The sequence below is a fragment of the Bufo bufo genome, chromosome 4 (genome assembly GCF_905171765.1).
Source record: "Bufo bufo chromosome 4, aBufBuf1.1, whole genome shotgun sequence".
NCBI lineage: Eukaryota > Metazoa > Chordata > Amphibia > Anura > Bufonidae > Bufo > Bufo bufo.
In genome coordinates this window covers 163,485,661-163,508,132 of record NC_053392.1, presented here as the reverse complement: position 1 = coordinate 163,508,132, position 22,472 = coordinate 163,485,661, and the positions used below count along the sequence as shown (strand labels likewise).

Genomic DNA, 22,472 nt, shown 5'->3' with positions numbered 1-22,472 from the left:
ATTAGCAACATACTGATCAACAATTGCTAGGACATGGGTGAACTCTTTAGATTTTTACTCTCATCATGTCCATGGGGGACAATTCTCTGCAGGTCCATGTGCCAAGAAGCTGGTGTAGATTTCAGGTATAATTTATGCGTGTGGGGGGGGGGGGGGGGATTAGTGGCGAAGGGATGCAAAACCACCAAAAAAGACACCAAATTTTGCACAAGCAGGAAGTACAGCCAACTGCAACTTTTTTACACCAGTTTTCTGACGTAAGGGGGATGATAGATGTCCCTTTAAAAGTTTTCTATTTCATGAGAATACTGAAATCTGCACAAAAAGCAATGACTCAACTTTCTACGTAGATGCAAACTGACCTGATGTTACAGGCAGAAGGATGCTGTAGTGTCCTAGTCTTCTTTCCTATTCTTTGAAGAATCAATGAGAATTTGAACAGCCCTGCTGTAAGCTGCTTTGATAACCGCACAGTCAATTTAGTAAAACGACTGCCAGGTTAAATGGTTCCACCCCAGGACAGTCCACATTTCAAGCCAAGTCTTGCTGGCAGTTTTCTCTTGTATAAAAGGTTAGGCCAATTTCCAGTAAACCATTTTCCAATGACTGCAATGGAAAGAGAAGGAAAGTTACAGATACCGCAGAGATTTGTATTTTTCCTACAATTATATTTGCCATTTGTAATATTTTTTTATAATATTTTTTATGTTCAGAATACTTCTCACTGCCTAAATTGGGAAATCTAGATATAAATTGTGTTTTTTCAGAGTAATAAATACAGTAAAGAGATATATCAAGAGGTTAAATAGCCGTCAGGCCATAGCTATACATCACTTTCTGTTCTATGCTAATCATATTATATTGTGATCCCCCAAACAATGTACTAGTGCTATGTCTGACGGTTACAAAGGTTGCCTACAATTCATCTCCATAAGAAGGAAATGGTCATCCTCTAGAGCATCTTAGACTGGTGCAGATATCCTGGAATCATCATGTGCATAGCCATGGGTGAAATCTGCTGCAAATCCGGAAACAAATATGCACCAGACAGTGCATACCAAATATGCACAGATTTTTTTTCAATAGCATATTTATAAGCTTTTGTAAAAACCCCATTACCATTCGTTGTAGTGTACTTCAGCTGTGGACTACTCCATTGATGTCCATAAAGAGCCAGTAGCGTTGGTGCTCGCACCCCATCCTGTGGAGACGCCCTTTGTTCCATCAGTGCTACATTCTTGTCATAAATCCAGCTTACCCTCCTCCCCCCTTCAGGCTCTAAAATTTTGGCTCAGTTAATAACAATGTCTAGGTGTCCAGTCTGAAAGTGACTAAGGAGAGGTGTAATATTTTACATTTCAGGTGAAAATTGAGCTTCCCACTCAGCTCCATGAGAAACATCACATTCTGTTTTCATTCCATCACGTCACCTGTGACATAAATGCAAAAGCTAATGCCAAAAAGAAAGAGGCTCTGGAAACACCAGGTATCTTTAGAAGGATTACATTTGCTGCACATTGTACCCATTTCTTGCAACTGTGTGTCTCATGTACAAGTGGATATGTTGACTCGAGGAATTTCCACCTCCACTCCATTGAGCTTCATAAGTGGCTGTGTCTGTCATGGTGGCCGTATACAGCCTGCGCACTGATCGCCCTCTGTCTTCTGTCGCCACAGTTGGCTTTGCCTGGCTGCCTTTGTTTAAGAGTGAACAGCTCACATCACAAGAACACCTCATTCCTGTCGCTGCCTACTTACCTGCAAGATACTTGAGTGCAGAAGATTGTTCAACGCCGGGAAAGGTATTTAATGCTGCCCCATAATTATCTCATGTTTAATCAGATGACAAAAAATTCTAAATTAGTCAAATTCTATGGGATTATGGTATTTAGATTTGCATATAATATGATGTAATAGTTTAATTAATCAACAATCAAATCCGTGTTGGATCTGCAAAATATCACCTTATTAGTGCTTTATACAGTGGGGGAAATAATTATTTGACCCCTCACTGATTTTGTAAGTTTGTCCAATGACAAAGAAATGAAAAGTCTCAGAACAGTATCATTTCAATGGTAGGTTTATTGTAACAGTGGCAGATAGCACATCAAAAGGAAAATCGAAAAAATAACTTTAAATAAAAGATAGCAACTGATTTGCATTTCATTGAGTGAAATAAGTATTTGAACCCTCTAACAAAAAAAGACTTAATACTTGGTGGAAAAACCCTTGTTTGCAAGCACAGAGGTCAAACGTTTCTTGTAATTGATGACCAAGTTTGCGCACATTTTAGGAGGAATGTTGGTCCACTCCTCTTTGCAGATCATTTCTAAATCCCTAAGGTTTCGAGGCTGTCTCTGTGCAACTCTGAGCTTGAGCTCCCTCCATAGGTTTTCGATTGGATTAAGGTCCGGAGACTGACTAGGCCACTCCATGACCTTAATGTGCTTCTTCTTGAGCCACTCCTTTGTTGCCTTTGCTGTATGTTTTGGGTCATTGTCGTGCTGGAACACCCATCCACGACCCATTTTCAGTTTCCTGGCAGAGGGAAGGAGGTTGTCGCTCAGGATTTCACGATACATGGCTCCGTCCATTTTCCCGTTTATGCGAATAAGTTGTCCTGTGCCCTTAGCAGAAAAACACCCCCAAAGCAAAATGTTTCCACCCCCATGCTTGACGGTGGGGACGGTGTTTTGGGGGTCATAGGCAGCATTTTTCTTCCTCCAAACACAGCGAGTTGAGTTAATGCCAAAGAGCTCTATTTTGGTCTCATCAGACCACAGCACCTTCTCCCAGTCACTCTCTGAATCATTCAGGTGTTCATTGGCAAACTTCAGACGGGCCTGCACATGTGCCTTCCTGAGCAGGGGGACCTTGCGAGCCCTGCAGGATTTTAATCCATTGCGGTGTAATGTGTTTCCAATGGTTTTCTTGGTGACTGTGGTCCCTGCTAATTTGAGGTCATTAACTAACTCCTCCCGTGTAGTTCTAGGATGCTTTTTCACCTTTCTCAGAACCATTGACACCCCACGAGGTGAGATCTTGCGTGGAGCCCCAGAGCGAGGTCGATTGATGGTCATTTTGTGCTCCTTCCATTTTCGAACAATCGCACCAACAGTTGTCACCTTCTCTCCCAGCTTCTTGCTAATGGTTTTGTAGCCCATTCCAGCCTTGTGCAGGTCTACAATTTTGTCTCTGACATCCTTGGACAGCTCTTTGGTCTTTCCCATGTTGGAGAGTTTGGAGTCTGCTTGATTGATTGATTCTGTGGACAGGTGTCTTTTATACAGGTGACTAGTTAAGACAGGTGTCCTTAATGAGGGTGACTAATTGAGTAGAAGTGTCTAACCACTCTGTGGGAGCCAGAACTCTTAATGGTTGGTAGGGGTTCAAATACTTATTTCACTCAATGAAATGCAAATCAGTTGCTATCTTTTATTTAAAGTTATTTTTTCGATTTTCCTTTTGATGTGCTATCTGCCACTGTTACAATAAACCTGCCATTGAAATGATACTGTTCTGAGACTTTTCATTTCTTTGTCATTGGACAAACTTACAAAATCAGTGAGGGGTCAAATAATTATTTCCCCCACTGTATATAATGTACATGCATATCCAAGTGATCATCATGCAGTAATAAAGCAGATGTGGATCCGCTGTGCCACTGGAACAGATTTGACTTGAGGCTAGTCATTAAGGTGTTATCTAGTGCTGGTGCTTTAACCCCATCTTTTGTAGATTGTAAGCTCTCGCAGGCAGGGTCCTGTCTCCTCCTGTAACAGTTTGTAACTTGTATTGTTCATGCTTATTGCAGTTGTTTTGTAGCATGTATGTATACCCCATTTCATAGAAACTGCGCCATGAACTGAATGGCGCTTTAAAAATAACCAGTAGAAATGAAGATAGTCACGGCACTCCAAAAGCTTCCTCAGTTAGTGTTCTTTATTCCACCAAAAGTACAGCAGCAACGTTTCGACAATATAGTCTTTATCAAGCTACATAAAAGTTTACAAGTGACCCACACTACATTTTATAAGGGTACAAATCCATATCAATTACTTAGTGGGTGTGTTCCAAACAACAAACCCGCCCCCTCACAGGTATAGACAATCATATAATCCAATATACATAATCAAATTTAAATTAACAACCACAGTGTATAGTAATATAGGGCATACCAGGTGTTAATGCGGAGGCTCCTATTCTGTAGCGTGTCTATGGTGTTCGGCGTCTTCCGCATACAACTGCGGCTGCGCGAGTATCCAGACGGGATTCACATACATCACATGGTCGACAGAACGGTCATGTGATCAGTGACGCTCCTGTTGGTCACCTGACTGGTAACGCACCTAAGCGTCTAATTGCTGTCATGGTAACCCCAGGTCCTGCACAGATAGTCTATTGTCCCGTGTGGTACTCTTTATTTGATGCTATTTCAAATATGCGCAGCTAATGTACAGACGCCGATCGCCACGGGCATAATGCCAGACAGGTGATATCAATCAGGAAAATGTGATTTCATCTATTTTATTTTATTAAGTAACGACGTAGGAACCAATCCCTGCAGGATGTCTAAATAGACCCATATCAGAGCTAAGGTTCAGTACCTTACCTGGCATGCGTAAAACGAGATGTGTAACCCCACATACGAACACGAAGGAGACCCTTTCATAAAAACCTGGGGCTGTTCAAGCAATGCGGCCCTATCAACCGATCACTTTCGAGGGAATAGGTTCGAAATAGCATAAAGGGTGAGATCCCGTATGTTTTACAGTATAAAGTGACCAAACCGTTACTCCCCATTAGTGAATACCCAGGGGATATATCGGCATGTAATACGCAAGAATGATAGAGAGTAAATTGGACTGGGAATACTGAGGCCACAACCATCGCCCCCCTCTATCAAAGAGAGACCACAGATGTCCGCCTTTGCCTGGTCTGGGTCCAACCGCTAAGTAAAAGACCCCTACCACGCCTATCCCCATTGTCTCCTGTAAATGTAGGCTACTTTCACACTAGCGTTCGGGTGTCCGCTCGTGCGCTCCGTTTGAAGGGGCTCACGAGCGGCCCCGAACGCATCCGTCTGGCCCCAATGCATTCTCAGTGGAGGCGGATCCACTGAGAATGCATCCGCCTGCCAGCGCTCAGCCTCCGCTCCGCTCAGTGAGCGGACACCTGAACGCTGCTTGCAGCGTTCGGGTGTCCGCCTGGCCGTGCGGAGGCGAGCGGATCCGTCCAGACTTACAATGTAAGTCAATGGGGACGGATCCGCTTGAAGATGACACAATATGGCTCAATCTTCAAGCGGATCCGTTCCCCATTGACTTTCAATGTAAAGTCTGAACGGATCCGCTCAGACAACTTTCACACTTAGAAAATTTTCTAAGTTCTAATGCAGACGGATCCGTTCTGAACGGATGCGAACGTCTGCATTATCGGAGCGGATCTGTCTGATGAAACATCAGACGGATCCGCTCCGAACGCTAGTGTGAAAATAGCCTAACATAGTTTTATCATACTTTGTATGAGCATCACCCCATGCCTATGAACCTAAACAGAATCCGCATATACTGTATAGACCAGCTCCCCAGGTACATGATCAAGGAAAAAAATCCTGCACGTCGCATATGTGGTCCACATCCGCCACGCATTCCCAGTCAATGTAATCCAAACCTAACATACAATCAGTACGATAATATAATAAACCTGCTGGATGGTTCCCAGGTCGCTGCTTCCAAAACACCTTGGTCCATCCTTTGCCCAGATCTCACATGGCAGCCTTATCTATTAGTGATAAACAGAAAAAATAAAATAAAATTTGTTAATAATCTCGATATAATATCGGGTACTTCCACTTAATATATAAAAAACCCTTATTCACATCCCCAATGGCGACTTAAAAGAGGGAGCCCACCTTGAACTCCTGATTGAGCCCCTTAGGCTCAATGGTGTCCAGTTCAAAGATCCATCTGAGTTCCAGTCGTTTTAATAGTCGTTCCCGATCACCACCTCTCTGTGGTGTGGGGACGCCATCAATGATCCTGAACCTCAGTTGCGCAACGCTGTGTTTACATCTATAAAAATGTTCCGGGATCGGGAGTTCACCTTCCAAATTCTCGGACGTATTCTCCATCCTGGTAAACAATTTCCGGATGGAGTACCTGTGCTGGTTGATCCTCAGCTTGCAGGCCTGTGTGGTCTCACCCACATAGATGAGACCACACGGGCACTGCAATGTATAGATCGCATAATCAGAGGAACATGTGTAAAAACCCTTTATCTCGTATTTATTTCCAGTATGTGGGTGAAAAAAAGTTTGTCCCCTCAATATATTATTGCAGTTGCAGCAAAATAAATAATAATAATAACCCTGATACAGACTGATTTATACTCCGCTGCAGTGGAAGTACCAGGCTGCTACCTCTAGGACTACTCTCTGTTCAAGTGATATCTGACCCTCAATGGTTAAGAGACACTCTAAAAAACAAACTGTAGTCAGAGAAACAAGCCAGGGTCAGGGTAGATGGAATATGTTCAGTCCAAAAACCAGGCCGAGGGTTAGGACAGGCAGCACAGGCTTAACACGAGAGGTAGCAGTCTGGTCAGACAGAAAATTATCAAATCCAGTAAATAGGCAGAAGTCGGTACATGAGAGATCAGAACAAATGTAGCTGACATTCACAGGAATAGTAGCACACTAAACTCTATTGCTCAGACACCTTCCCACAGGGGAAGGTACCTAAATACCTTAAAGGGGTTCTCCAGGAATTAAAAAAATTTAAATACTTAAATATTATTTTATAATAAATATGTTCACAAATACCTTTCATTGCTTAGAATGGCTTGTTTTGTCTAGGGAGCAATCATTAGGAGAAATAAAATGTCCGCCGTCCTATCAGTACACACAAAACCTGTCCTAATCACACAGCAGGACAAGTTACTTCGCCACAATGAGCCATAGTGCTGCCTCATCCTTCTCTCTGCTCTGCTTGTCAGGAATCATGATCCTGAATACAGGTGAATCTCTGTGGGAATGGAGAAGATGAGGAGACATGAAGTACAGAGGAGGGTGAGGTGCGGCTAATGAGCAGCAGCACTTGTATGCAATCTCCATTACCACAGCAACACATTACCACAGCATGTCCTGTCTGTCCTCTCTGTACTTCATGTCTCTTCATGAACTAAATTCCCCAGAGATTCAACTAAAGTTCTTATCATCTGTATTCAGCATCATAATCCCTGACAAGCAGAGCAGAGAGGAGGATGAGGCAGCTCTTTACCTCAGTGTTCTAAAGTAACTTGTCCTTGTATGTGTGATCAAGAGAGGTTTTGTGTGAACTAATGGGACAGCGGCCATTTTGTTTTCCCTGATGATTGCTCCCCAGACAACACGAGCCATTATAAATAATGAAAGGTATTTGAGAATATATTTATAATAAAGTAATATTTAAGTATTTTCATTTTCTTAATTCCTGGAGAACCCCTTTAAGGTGGCCAGCCATTGACTGGTGAAGATAAGGGTGCATATGCTGGCCCTAGCCGGACCAAGTGTGTTCACCCTACGGGCCACAGGAGTTGAGACAGCGCTATTCCAGAAGCCACACCGGCCGGTGAGAAGCAGGAGGACCCTTGTATGAGTTGCTGGAAAACAGACAGCAGGGAGACAGTGAGTGCTCTGATGGCCATGCCCAATGGGTGAGGTGAGACAGTTGCACTTAACACCCAGTGAAAGCATTACGAAGGTAAATAGTGATGAAATTTGGCCTAAAACGTATTTAAAATATATTCTGTATACTTTGTTATGGATGTGCTCTCTAGTTACATAAATAAAGGGGCTTCCCCCCCTTTTCCCCGGAGGCCTTTCTGGCAGATCCCCCAGCATGGCCGGACCTGGTCACCAGGCCACTGCAGCCACTGACTGATCGTAGCAGGGATGTGTGCCTAATGTGTCACGGGACCCAGTGACATGACGCATGGGAAACACATCACTGCTGTGGCCAGTCAAGTGTCCACACCCTCAGAGTGACTACAGAAACCTAGAAGATAGAGGAGGCATAATGACGTCATTATTCAGCAGCACTGTACCCTATGTACTGTAGTAAACTGCAGTACTGTGCTCCATGTGTGCCAAACGTGGGATATATTCTTGCCTAGCAGCACTGTATTACCTCTAACACACTAATGTAGTATGTCATCATTTTTTTGTTGGATTTGTACCTCTGGGAATGACTCATTGCACCTGTATGTTAAATGGACTGTAATATAGTCTTGTGCATGAGGCTTAACTTAACATGCAGCCAGGTCACCAGGAAGATGGGCAGCTCTACTTCCGTTACAGGGCGTGGGATATAAACAGGATAGGTCATCAATATCAGATTGGCGCGGGTCCGGCTCTAGGGACCCCCGCCGATCAGCTGGTTGAAGAGAAGGCTGCGCTTTGTGAGAGTACAGCCTTCCTTTCATTGTTTACCTGCTCGCTGTGGACGTCTCAGCAGTCAGCAGGTGTAATTACAAGCCGTCCCATTCAAGTGTATAGGAACGAGACGCCCCATTAAAGTGAATGGGACGGCTCGTAATTACACCTGCTCACTGCTGAGATGTCCACGGCAAGCAGGTAAACAATGAAGGGAAGGCAGCAATCACACGGAGAGCGGCCTTCTCTCCAACCAGCTGATTGTCAAGGGTGCTGGGTGTTGGACCCCCGCCGATCTGATATTGATGACCTATCCTAAGGATAGGTCATTATTATTATTAAAATCCCGGAAAAACCCCTTTAAGCAAGTTGAAGATGAAATGATCCCCAAAAGGCATAAAGTTAAAGATGACACATTCCCTTTGTATTTTTTTTATCTTTTACATTATTTAAAATCTGGATAGACCTCAAAAAAGTAGTGCATGCAGGACGGCCCAGGAATCTCACAGAACTGGAAGACTTTTGCAAGGAAGAATGGATGAAAATCCCTCAAACAAAAATTGAAAGACTCTTGGCTGGCTACAAAATGCATTTACAAGGAGGTGCTACTAGGTACTAACCATGCAGGGTGCCCAAAGTTTTGTTTCAAGCCCTTTTCCTTTATTGTTATTTTGAAAATGTAAAAGATGAAAATAATAATAATAATAATAATAATAATTAAATACAAAGGGAATGTGTCATCTTTACCTTTATACCTTTTGGAGATCATTTCATCTTCGACTTGCTTAACTGGTCACAGTAACATTAATTGTGACCATGGCAACCCAAACGTTTGCATGCCACTGTATATAGTTAGAAATTTATTAAAAATAAAAATATGAATCCTTATGATTTAGCTGCTCTTTAGGCAGGCTTTTGCTGGCAGGACATGCCAACACTTCATTATTAGAGGATGTTCTTTTTGAGGACTTTTACTCTAGAGAAGCATTTGCTGTATTCATTAATGTATTTGTGCCACTTTATTTTGTGATTTATTAACCGCTCATCACTTTTCCAGTGAAATGCTGTGAGCATGATGGTGCCAGAATTTAATGCATGCCATTTATGGGATGCGCATTAATTTCCTACATTAATACTTCTTCACCATTGAAAGCTTTGTTGTGAGGCTCATAAGTGGATTATGATTTGCTTTCACGTACATCTTGTTCTGCCTGGACTCTGACCAATGATAACCTCATTCATTGCTCACAGATGTGGAGGCTTTTCATAAACAAGTCACTGTTCTGCTGGAAACAAACCTACATTCAGTGACAGCTTTCAGAGAAGTGCAAGTCATGTTTTCATAAAATCCTCTATTGGTTCAGAAAGAGTTTTACCCCTTGATGAGCATGAGATTCATAATGGAAATACCTTAAAGTTAATGTCCGTGTTTGAATACCATTTTGTATTATTAATCTAAGTAAGTTTATATTTATGTGCTGATTAATATCTTACTATGCCTTTATAGTGCTCGGTGCTTTTTTTTTTTATGATACAGCACTCCAAATATCTTTGTAATAAAGCAGATGTGGATCCTCGGTTTCTTTTGAACATATTTGGCTTGGGGCCACTTCTAAAGGCGTTATCTAAGTGCCCCCCCTGGTCTTCACTCTTTAACCCCTATACAGGGTTTTGGACTTTACTGTAGGATAACCACCAGGCCGCTACCTCCTGCAGTAGTCTCTGTTCAAGTGACAGTTGACACATAGTTGTCAAGAGACACTGGTGTGGAAAACTGATAGATCAGAAAATGTAGTCAGGGACAGTCTGAAGTCAGGCCGGGCAGCTCAGGGTCAGAATGAAGGTAAGGCAGAGGTCAGGTCAGAGAAGGGTCAAAACTGGGAAGATGAAGACGGCAGACAAGCGAGGATACAGCACACGTTTGCAGGACACTTGTGAACTAGAATCTATTGATTAGGCATCTTCTCACAGGAAAAGGTGCCTTAAGGACCCCAGGGAAGATTAGGATGTGTGCTGGCCCTTTAAAACAGGAGGGAGCTCAAGCACATTCCCAGCCTGTGTGGGAGGAAGAGAAGAACTACTCTGCCAGCCGTGCCTGCCGGGAAGTAGTTGGCCTGCTGCGGGAAGCAGAGTGGCAGCCGGCATGTGCTATTGCCATAACAATCCTATATAGTCAGACCTTTAAATAGTATGCTGGGTGCCTGCAGCCACCACTAGAGGGAGCTTAGGAGCTTATTGCACTGAACTAAATAACAATATAGTATGCATTAAGCTCCTGAGCTCGCTATTTTGGTGGCTACAGGCAACCAGAATGTTACCTTTGTAATTTATGTGTATGCACAGATATGAAAACAAAAACAAAGCTTTGACCACAATAGAGATGTATTAAAGGGCTTCTGTCACCCCACTAAAGTCATTATTTTTTTTTGGGCTAGTTAAATTACTTATATTGCGATATATGAAAATATAATGGTGTTACTTACTTTGATTCAGCAGTTTCTTCTAAAAACAAAGTTTTATAATATGTAAATTAGGGCGGCTACTTGCTGGTAGCAGCTGCAGAAAACCGCCCCTTCGTCGTGTTGATTGACAGGGCCAGCCGGAATCTCCTCCTCCAGCCAGCCCTGTCGGCATTTCAAAAATCGCGTGCCTGTGTTCATTCGGCGCAGGCGCTCTGAGATGAGGAGGCTCGCCTCCTCAGAACTCCCTCAGTGCGCCTGCGCCGATGACATCACCGAAATAGAAGACGTCATCGGCGCAGGCGCACTGAGTGAGTGCTGAGGAGGCGAGCCTCCTCATCTCAGAGCGCCTGCGCCGAATGAACACAGGCGCACGATTTTTGAAATGCCGACAGGGCTGGCTGGAGGAGGAGATCCCGGCTGGCCCTGTCAATCAACACGACGAGGGGGCAGTTTTCTGCAGCTGCTACCAGCAAGTAGCCGCCCTACTTGCTGGTAGAGACCTAATTTACATATTATAAAACTTCGTTTTTAGAAGAAACTGCTGAATCAAAGTAAGTAAGACCATTATATTTTCATATATCGCAATAGAAGTAATTTAACTGGCCCAAAAAAAATATATGACTTTAGTGGGGTGACAGAAGCCCTTTAAGGAAGCACAGAATTTTTAACTTACAACCAACATCCCTAGTGACATCCCTAAAGGTAGTGATGAAAAATCAGCAAAGTTTTTTTGGAATTTGATTGCTGGAATCTGCCCCATTTAAAATTTTCTATATTTCAGAATTCCTTACAGATTCTAAATTAATTGCTTCTAGTCCTTGGCTCCAGTTTTCCTGTTTGCACTGTATAGTCCTAAAATGTCTCCAGACATGACACTGTTCCTTCATATGTCCCTATCATGTGTCCTTGCTCTGTGTTGCAAGATATCCAGTCCCTAATTTAACACCATGCCAACAGGATTTATTCTGTCCAACCGCCAACCCTCCTTTAAAGGGGTTGTCCAGCAGTATAATACCTTTTAGATAAGGAGCAGAATTATGATGAAAAAACCCATAAATACAGGAGGCATTACTCACCGCGCTGATCCCCTGATCCAATGATGCCTCATTCCAACATGTTCCTAGTCCCGCTGGTCACCTCTTCTTGATCTAGGCTTGTCGAGCAGGAAATGGCAGGAGATGCCTGCTCAGCCAATCAGTGGCACGTTTCTCCAGCCATTTTTTTAGTGTTGAGCAGGACCAGGAGGCAGAGATGAGAAAGCATTGTAATGGCAGGATGGGTGTTTGATTCTGTATATAGTTTTAATTGCAGGGTTGTTCATCCTTTACTTTGCTTGAATTTGTTTGAGGACTCTAATTTGTCACAAATCAAATTTTATATAGTATCATGACATGCTAGCAGAACCATTGATAGGTTACAATCCACATCTCAACCATTAGGTGGCCATACATAGACACATAGGTGGAGATATATTAAAAGTGGTGCAAAGGAAAACTTGCCAACTTGCCCATAGCAACAAAACAGATTGATCCTTTCATTTTCCAAAGGAGCTCTGAAAAGTGAACGGTGGTATCTGATTGGTTGCTGTGGACAACTTAGGCTACTTTCACACTCTCGTTTGGTGCGGACACGTCATGGATCTGCACAGACGGATCCGTTCAGATAATACAATCGTCTGCATCCGTTCAGAACGGATCCGTTTGTATTATCTTTAACATAGCCAAGACGGATCCGTCTTAAACCCCATTGAAAGTCAATGGAGGACGGATCTGTTTTCTATTGTGCCAGATTGTGTCATAGAAAACGGATTAGTCTCCATTGACTTACATTGTGTTTCAGGAGGGATCCGTTTGGCTCAGTTTCGTCAGACGGACACCAGAACGCTGCAAGCAGTTGACTTACAGAGCGGAATGGAGACGGAACGGAGGCAATCTGATGCATTCTGAGCCGATCCTTTTCCATTCAGAATGCATTAGGGCAAAACTGATCCGTTTTGGACCGCTTGTGAGAGCCCTGAACGGATATCACAAACGGAAAGCCAAAACGCCAGTGTGAAAGTAGACTAAGTCAGTTTTCATAGAGCATAGGCATCTTGTAAAATCATGTTTTGTTTTTTGATATTGTCATATCACACCCTCTATATATTTTGGGATATGTTAAAGTAATACTTTGGGAAAACTTTTGACATGGCATATCAAAAGTTTTGATTGGTGGGGGTCTGAGAGATGAGAACCCCCGCCCATCGCTAGAACGAGGGGAGAGGGACTTGCTGTCTCTTCTCGATGATGGACTCAATAGAAAGTCTATGGGCTCATCTCGATTCCTTCTCGAGCGAGAGTGGGCTGTGTGAGGACTTCTGTAACCCCCTTCTAGCGATCAGCAGGGTTCTGTCCACTCAGACCCTCACCAATCAAAACTTTTCATATGTCTCAAAAATATCAAAAGTTTTCTCAAAGTACAGTGTCACTTTTAAAGAAGTTTGCTAACACTTTTGACCATCCTAAATTACTGACTGCACTAGCTATGAGCTGGGGAGAGCAGAACTAATATACCTTTTATGAAGCTTTAATCATCAGGAGTATTGAGAACTCAATGAAGTTTTATTCTGTCACGCTGTGCTCTTGCAAGTATGCAGGGGAGAGTGTTCACAATGAAGTGCTCTCTGCATTAAATGGCATTTATCATGTAGACAAAGTGAATACAAGGCAGTTACTAATGTATATATTGACTCCATAGCTGGCTGGATTCATTTTTTCCATCGCATTATACACTGCTCGTTTCCATAGTTACGACCACCCTGCAATCAAGCAGCAGTGGTCGTGCTTCCACACTATAGGAAAATGAGCTGGCCTCTCTGGTGGGCTTTTTTCATATAGTGTGGAAGCATGACCACCACTGATGGATTGCAGGGTGGTCGTAACCCCTGGATATGAGCAGTGTATAATGTGATGGAAAAATGAATCCAGCCAGCAAAGGAGACAATATGGACAATCATAATACATTAGTAAGTGCCTTGTATTCACTTTCTCTACATAATAAATGCCATTTGCTGAAGTGAGACAATTCCTTTAAGCTGCTTTACAGCCCTCTGCTCTGAATGACAGCTGTAGCCTCCAGTCAGCATCCAAGAGCAAAGCTAAGGTAGTCTATTTATTTTAATCAAAACCTAGTAGACTTTATTGATGATGTGAGGGTTGGGTCCCAGAATAATTTTTGCTGGTGGGTCCAAAGAACCCCAGTCTGACACTGCCTAATAGGAGATACTAAATTAGTAAAATCCTCTCATATACTGCTGTTATTTGATGGAACTAAACATTTCTGTAATATAAATCCACCTTTTATCCTTTTCGTTATGTGGCAGTATACTGGAAGTGATCTTAAATGGGTTGATGGAGGAAAACCACTTTTTAAAGTGTCAACAGTTGTGGTGTCAACCGTGTACACTCAGGTGAGAGCTTCTTCCGCAGTGCTTTCCTTTCAGATGACAAAAGTTACATATAGGAAAGCATTGACTTATTTTTTTCCATTTTAGGATCCATATCTCAATAGCTTTTTCCAGGAATGCCAAAAACGTGAACACAGCCTGTCAAAGCCTCCATCCCTCAACTTTCTGGTGTCTTGTAAGGTATAACTAGAGCATAATATTTTTCCTTTTTGTTAATTTCTTTAAACTCTGGAACCAAATTCTACTTCCCTGTAATCAAACAAAACAATAGCTGATCTTAGGGAGACCAGCTACGGAAAACACCGTGGAGACTCATCTAAGAGTTTCGACACAGCAACCCAAAGTGCAAAACTCCCTGGGAAACAGTCATATGCAAAATAACCGTGGAGCCCCAGAGATCTGGTGATCTCTGTAACGGGGACACCCCTTTGCTCGGTTCTCCTTCCTTTGAGGGATATCTGGCTTTCACTGTGTTGAAGACCCATAGCTGGGGCTCCACAGTTTTTTTGCATATCACTTTCCTGCAATGTCAGAAGTATCATTCACCTTCTTTGGAAGTGAGCTATATCCATCTTGTCAAATCTGAATTGAGTAGATTGGGAATTCCAAGTATGGCGTCAATGTTCAGTAGCAGGACATTTGGTGAATTCTGGGGCCATGATGTGCAGATCTGCTTTATGGGGTATAACTCTGTGCGGGAGGACTAGAATCGACAGAATGTGACTGTGTTGTTAGTACATTATTACAAGATTTGAGCCCCACTTTTGATTTTGCCCGGGACCACATTTTGTCTAAACCGGCCTTGTATGGAGGTCAACACCTCATTGCTTCATTTTTGCAGTGTGGCAGAGCGTATTACCCTGCTGAATAAGCCTTAGCCATAAGACAATACAGCTGCCTTGGATGGGTGTACATGGCCTGCAGTAATGTTTAGGTAGATGGTACATGTCCTAATAACATGCACATCAACGCCAGGACCCAGGATCATCATCAGTTGTTCTTCCTTGGACCACTTTTGCTACTAACCACTGCATATTGGGAACACCCTACAAGACGAACCATTTTGGAGATGTTCTGACTAACTTCTGTTATGGTGTCAATGTTATGACGGATAAGTGTACATGCTTTTGAGAAAGCTAATTGATAAGTACACTAACTGCAGTTCCAAAATTCTGAACATCAGTTTAGGGTACTTTCACACTTGCGTCAGAGGATTCCGGACGCAAACTGATGCATTTGTCAAACAGATCCAGATGCGCATCCGTCTGACAAATGCTTTGAAATACCGGATCCGTCTCTCCGGTGTCATCTGGAAAAACGGATCTGGTATTTATTTTTTTCACAGATTTAAAGGTCTGCGCGTGCCAGAAGAATAGATCCGTCAATGCAGCACTAATACATTTCAATGGAAATTAATGCCGGATCCGGCATTCCGGCAAGTGTTCAGGATTTTTGGCCGGAGAGAAAAATGCAGCATGCTGCGGTATTTTCTCCGGCCAAAAAACTTAAGAGGGACTGAACTGATGCATCCTGAACGGATTGCTCTCCATTCAGAAAGCATTAGGATAAAACTGATCAGTTCTTTTCCGGATTTGAGCCCCTGGGACGGAACTCTATGTCGGAAATAAATAACGCTAGTGTGAAAGTACCCTTAGGCTATTTTTTCATTTAAAAGGATTGTGCGATAAAACTACTTTTCACTTTAAAGTTTTTTCCCCATCAATTACTCTAGCTCCCATTCCTCCTTGGATATATATTTTTTTTTTTTCAAATTTCCCTACAGTAAGGCTCTATTCACACGTCCGCAATTCCGTTCCGCATTTTGCGGAACGGAATTGCGGACCCATTTATTTCTATGGGGCTGCACGATGTGCTGCCCGGATCCGGAAATGCGGACCCGCACTTCCGGGTCCGCAATTCCGATCCCGAAATAAATAGAACATGTCCTATTGTTGTCCGCAATTGCGGACAAGAATAGGCATCTTCTATTAAGTGCCGGCGATGTGCTGTCCACAAAATGCGGAACGCAGATTGCCAATGTCCGTGTTTTGCGGATCCGCACAACACACATGGATGTGTGAATGGAGCCTTAATTGCCGTTTTCTCTTATCCCCCATGCTTGATTCCTTTTCCTGGATTGTCATGTGACTGCTGTCCCATCACCCCTTAGGGCAGTGAGATATGTCCTGACATCAGCAGGACATGTGGCACTAACCATGCCCCCTGTTCTTACCAATGACGCTTCCTGCCTCCTACATTACAAGGCTTCACCATAGGATGTAACCTGCAGCATAGGATGTAACCTGAAAATTGAAACAGATTTGCCACGGGGTGTAAGGGTCGGCTAATAACTTTACAATACGGCAGTTATGATAAATGGTGGTAATTGGGGAAAGTGCCAGAACAGCAGTATGTGTTGGGTGGGATACATTTATCTTAGTAGCACAACCCCTGTACTTTTGCTTTTTTAAGGGTTAGTTGTAATAGTTTTCATGGTTTTTACATCCCCAGAACCTGCTAAATATCGAGAAGATCCACATGGTTATAAGCTTTCTTCCCATTTTGTTCAACCAACTCTTTCATGTTCTGACAAAAAATAATGATGATGATGTGATCACAGTTACTACAAGGTACTGTCATTTATAATGTCTGTTATGTAGAATTTGCCAGGTGTCTTATTAAAGGGGTTGTCCACTTTTCTCTTTCAATGACCTATCCTCAGGATAGGTCATCAATATCAGGTCGGGGACTCCCGGCACTCTAGACGATCATTTGTTTGAAGAGAATGCAGTATCGGCACTGCCTTCTCTTCTCTATGCCTGTTCACTTGAACAGACGGGAGCCATCCCATAGAAGTGAATGGGGACGCCATACTTGTAATTACACTGCCCGCCGCTGCCGTTGCGATGGCGAGGAGGTAAACAGAGAAGAGAAGGCACGCTTGTACGAGCACTGCTTTATAATGCGATAGAAAAATGAATCCAACCAGCAAAGGAGGCAATATGGATAATAACAATACATTAGTAAGTGCCTTGTATTAACTTCCTCTACATGATAAATGCCACTTACTGAAGTGAGACAACCCCTTTACCTGAAGGTTTCCAGCTACTAATGCATATTGTTCTGTCGTGGGTATGAACAAGGCTCTTCTACTATCATCCTCTGCTACATTGCTCTGCGTCAGTGGTGCACAACCTGCGGCCAGGGGGCCACATGCCAAGTATTAATGGCACAGTGTGTGGCTGTCTCTGATTGAAGTGTCTGATTTCTGTGTGGTTCTGTAGATGAGGTGGCCATGCGTTGGCTATCTTCATTGAAGTTTATGGAAGAAGTAAAACACACATGAACTACTGTGCAATGGAGGGAGCCACATACATGCAACGAGCTGAAGGGGCAGTGTGGAGGATATGAGTAGTAGTACTGACAGTTCTGACACTCACTGGGCCATGCAGTGATGGGAAGGGCACACATTTTACACCCTTCGGGCACTCCCTGACATTGGGGTTCCCCTGTCTGATGATGTATAGGTGTGCCCTTGGTGTTAGCAGTTGTTATAAGGTGCAATGGTTAACAAAAGCCATGTACACACTGGACGCCTAATCGTTCGATGTTCTGCATAATCATCCCAAATCGACCAAGGGGTGCATCTGACCTCTCTCCCTCTAGCAATGTAAAAGCTCCTTAGTATCGTCAGTGGAATACAGTCTCTGGACGGTGGATCCCTTCTGTCCTTTTTGGTATATTGGAAGGGCTGAAGCTCATTTACTCCCACCAGATCTCTGTAGCTCTAATGGAGGTGCGTTACCTATCTCTGACAAATGCTTTTCAATCCTCCTTATAAGGTCCCGACACCTTCTGATGCATCCAGTAGTTCTCCTCCCTTATGGGTTGTCACGTTTATGGTGCTGTAAAGCGTTGGGCCTGAAGTCTCCCTGTTAGCTGTGCTCCGCACTATTCTTCTGCTGTTCATCCGCCTGCAGCTAACACTAGACTAACTCACTTCCTCCTAGAGAGGTAGAGGTGGTGCCAGCTCTGCCTAGTAACAGTAGCTAAAAGATCTGCCACTCCATATACGGCCTATTGGGACACATACAGTGCATAAAATGCAGTACATTAACTCTTTGCAGTAGGCTTCCAGGACACTGCATATATGCATAGCCTCTTCCTATCTGGAGTATGAACAGGAGAGAGGGGGGGCGGGGCCTTTCTCCCAATAGATAAGAGTCCTAGAAGTGCGATTGGCACCTATCCGATATGTATATCATGTCCTTTTGATATGCCATAAATCTCTTACATGGTAATAGACTTTCATAGTTGCTAACTGACTTGAATTTGCAGGGACTATCCCTGATTTTCAGAGACAGTGCCTGACAAATTTTAGGCTGTCCCGGGCCAAACATGGACAGGACTAATGATAACCCCACCCAAGTTGGTGTTTTTTTGGATGCCCTGATTTTACCAAGTACATATGCACTTGTATTGTAACGTTGGTTCAGTCTGACAATGTGACCCTCGGTCCAGAAAAGGTTGTACACCCCCCGCTCTACATTGTGTTTCCTGTAGACCTATTCATTGTTATTTTTGTCAAGTAATGGGCCAGTGAATGTTTCTCTGCTGTAGGGTCCTAACAGACATTGTGGCTAAGTGTCATGAAGAGCAGCTGGAGCAATATGTCCATTCATATGTAAAGGTAAGTGAGCAGAGTCCTGTAATATATCACATATCTACCAGATAAATCTCCCCCACTGTTCACACAAGGTATTTTGTCTGTTGTAAATCCCATGTATTAACAGTGCTATTCCCATTTTTTCACCTTAGTATGTGTTTAAAACGCAATCGTATGGAGATCGGACAGTCCATGAAGAACTTGCCAAAGGGGTGGCAAGCCTTTTAAAATGCAATGAGCTTAATACAATTAAGTTTGTCCTAAGGGTAAGTCATATGCGTCTGAAGTGTGGTTCTAAAAATGATAAACCTTAAATGTGTACATAATACAAGTTCCAGCTACTGGATATATACAGAGACACTTCCATACGCTGACAGCAAGCAGAAGTTCAAACACAAAAAGTATATTAGAAAAATAGCTAAGTTTTTATTATACAATGGTTTAACTTTATGGCCCTGATTTATCATACCTTCGATCCAGAATTCTGGCGGCAGAAAGTCTCAAAAATAGGGCTTTTGTGACTTTTTGCATTCGCTTGCGCAAAATTTAAGCAATTGCACAAAATGTTGTGCTTTTTTGCATTTGTACGCCACTCACTCCCCAAAAAATAGTTGCAATCTCACTCCAGTAGGAGGGTGGAGTAGGAAGACTGGAGTAGCTTATCTGGACAAAACTGTTAGGTCTGAGGATAAGACAAGTTTATCAAGTAACATGAGACATTTGATAAATGTAACATAAAGTACTCCAACGCAGACTCAAGCAAAACCGACTTCAAACTTTCCCTGATGATAAATTCCCCCCTATGTTCAGAAAACCTAAAAACAACCGTTATATAAAAGAGTTTGTGCTCTGTGATCGAGGTCCTTGAATTCAGGCAGCACTGAAGGTTTTGAGTCTGATTGTCTTTTTTTTTTTATATTTAACATCTTTACATCTTTATTACTATACAAACAGTACACAAAAATATAAATAGAAATTAGTATACATTTTTCAAACCCCTTTTCCTTTTTTTTTTCTTTCCCCCATCTCTTTTCCCCCCCTTAACCCCCCCCACCCAGCATGTGATGCGTGCACCCCCGCCTCTCCCCCCAGCCCCCCTTAAAGAAAATAAGGAGAAGGGAGGAGAGAAGAGGGGGCAGGAAGAGAAAAAAATAAATATATATATATATATATATATATAATAATAATTAAGATAAATTACAGTTGTGCGGTCCTATCAGAGTTACCAGCCGTCCCATATCTTAACCCATTTCTCAATTCCACCCCTCTGCTTATAGAGAATCCGCTCGTAATTTTTCACCTTATTAACCAGATTTATCCATTTATTTACTTCAGGGGCCTGACGTGCAAACCAGCTCTGACTGATCAGGACCCTGGCCAATAGTAATATTCTGCCTAGTAGAATCTTTTGGGGTTTATGACTGGATAGTATCGAAAGAGCATTCAGTAGAAACAATTGTGGCTCAAGAGGAATCCGTGTTTTTAGTTTATAAATAAGAAACTTATTAATACCACTCCAATATGCCCCGAGTTCTGGGCATGCCCAGATCATATGTATGTAATCCGCACCGACGGTATCACATCGAGGACAGTTGGAGGAAAATCTAATTCCACACTTGTTAAGCCAAGTAGGGGTAACATATAATCTATGATAAATATTGAACTGTATTAGGACATGATTGAAGTTGTGGGATAGTACATCTGGGTTAGTAAAAATACTCCCCCACCCTACACTTTGTATATTTGGGCAATCCCTCACCCAAGCCTTTTGCCCTGGTGATTGTGTCTCAAAAAACCGTGAGTTAATTAATAATTTATATATATTTGAAATCTTCATTCTTACTGGTGCCTTCCCAAACCTCTCATTTAGCGGGGAGGAATTATCTATTTCTAACAGTGATTTATCATCCAAACTAAAAAGTGCCGAACAAAGCTGGAAATACCTAAACCGTGACAGATTCTCTACACTATGTGATAGTTCCACAAACGGCATAATTTCTCCGTTTTTAACAACCTGTGCCAGGGAAAGAATCACATTCTTTTGCCAGAATTGATCCTGTGCTATACCATCTAATATCTGTAAGTGAGTGTTGTGCCAAAGAGGCGTGAATGTGAGTGATCCTTTTACCCCCAACCATTCTCTAGTAACAGCCCATATTTTCATTAGGAGTTTTATAGTCCCTCTATGCCCCCGGTCCCTATTAGTCAATCACCCTGATTCCAAAAGCGTAAATATATTATTATGTGGAGAGCTTCTTACTAGGCTACTTAAGAAAGTGCTATTTGGCCATTCACTGCACGTCCATAACTTGGGAGGTTTAGGCCCCCATGGTCCAAAGGCTTATAAAGGTATTCCAATTTGAGTCTCACTCGTTTTCTTCCCCAAATCAAATCATTGATTATTCTTTCCATTAATTTGAAATATTTATCCTCTATCCAGATAGGTAAATTCCTAAGAACATAGAGGAATTGGGGTAGAATTACCATTTTAACCAGTGAAACTCGATCCGCTCTGGATAAGGGAAGTCTTAGCCAAGTCCCTATTTTTGCTCTTGTTTTTGTTATTAATGCGGTCAGGTTAAGATGTACCGAGTCTTCAACCTTGGGAGATATCGTCATGCCCAAGTATTGAAAGGTATCAACAAGATCTAGCTGGTTTATCAAGGATTCCTCTTGAGACACTGAGTCTATTGGCATTAGAATAGTCTTTGACCAGTTTATATCCAGGCCTGATACCCCACCAAATAGTTTAACATTGTGAATAATTCTTGGGACAGTTATCTCTGTGTCATCTTCAAAAAAAAGAACATCGTCTGCGTATAAAGAAATACGATCTTCCTCTCCTAGTATTCCAAAACCTTTAATTTGAGGATCCTGCCTAACAGCCAGGGCCAAGGGCTCAATGTAGATATCGAATAAAAGTAGAGATAATGGGCAACCCTGCCGGGTACCTCTATTTAGATTTTTTTAGCTACATCTAGGAGCATGAACATATCTGCATTTCATTATGTATTGTTTGTATATAAATACAGTATATATCACACATGCATAGATGTCCACACCTGTAGCCATGGTGGACCTCTACTGCTGGCAGTGGCAACTCTAGGAACAATATATAGGGGGGGCACAAAGATACCACAGTCAAAAATGAGGGGGCAAAAAAAATTAAGTATATATAAATAAGATTACAAAATACCAGAGAATTGCGGTATGCAGGGATACATTTATAATAAAACAATTTACTTACAAAAGAAGCCATTCAGTCGTCTGCTGTGCCGTCCTCTGCTTGCTTCTGCGGATTCTTTCCCCTTCTTTCTGTCTCTCATCAGTGCGCAGGCGTACTGTTATGGTGGATCTGTGGAAGACACACTGTTATGGGGGCATCTGTGGATGACACTGTTATTATGCCTCTTATTAGCCCCCATTATGCCTCTCATCACTCCCATATCAGCCCCCATGCCTCTCATTAGCCCCCATATCAGCCCT

The 22,472-nt window shown here is 42.6% G+C and overlaps 1 protein-coding gene across 5 annotated transcripts in view; it reads left to right on the top strand.

The window, feature by feature from the left end:
- DOCK10 (dedicator of cytokinesis 10) overlaps positions 1-22,472 on the top strand; it is a 374,360-nt gene that overhangs the window by 243,446 nt on the left and 108,442 nt on the right. For all 5 annotated transcript variants that reach the window (XM_040428071.1, XM_040428073.1, XM_040428072.1 and 2 more), the window contains exons 20-26: positions 1,363-1,486; positions 1,678-1,802; positions 14,237-14,323; positions 14,408-14,500; positions 16,832-16,950; positions 18,941-19,010; positions 19,139-19,252. In XM_040428071.1, the coding sequence (XP_040284005.1) occupies positions 1,363-1,486; positions 1,678-1,802; positions 14,237-14,323; positions 14,408-14,500; positions 16,832-16,950; positions 18,941-19,010; positions 19,139-19,252 (732 nt within the window). The remainder of the gene's footprint in view (positions 1-1,362; positions 1,487-1,677; positions 1,803-14,236; positions 14,324-14,407; positions 14,501-16,831; positions 16,951-18,940; positions 19,011-19,138; positions 19,253-22,472) is intronic.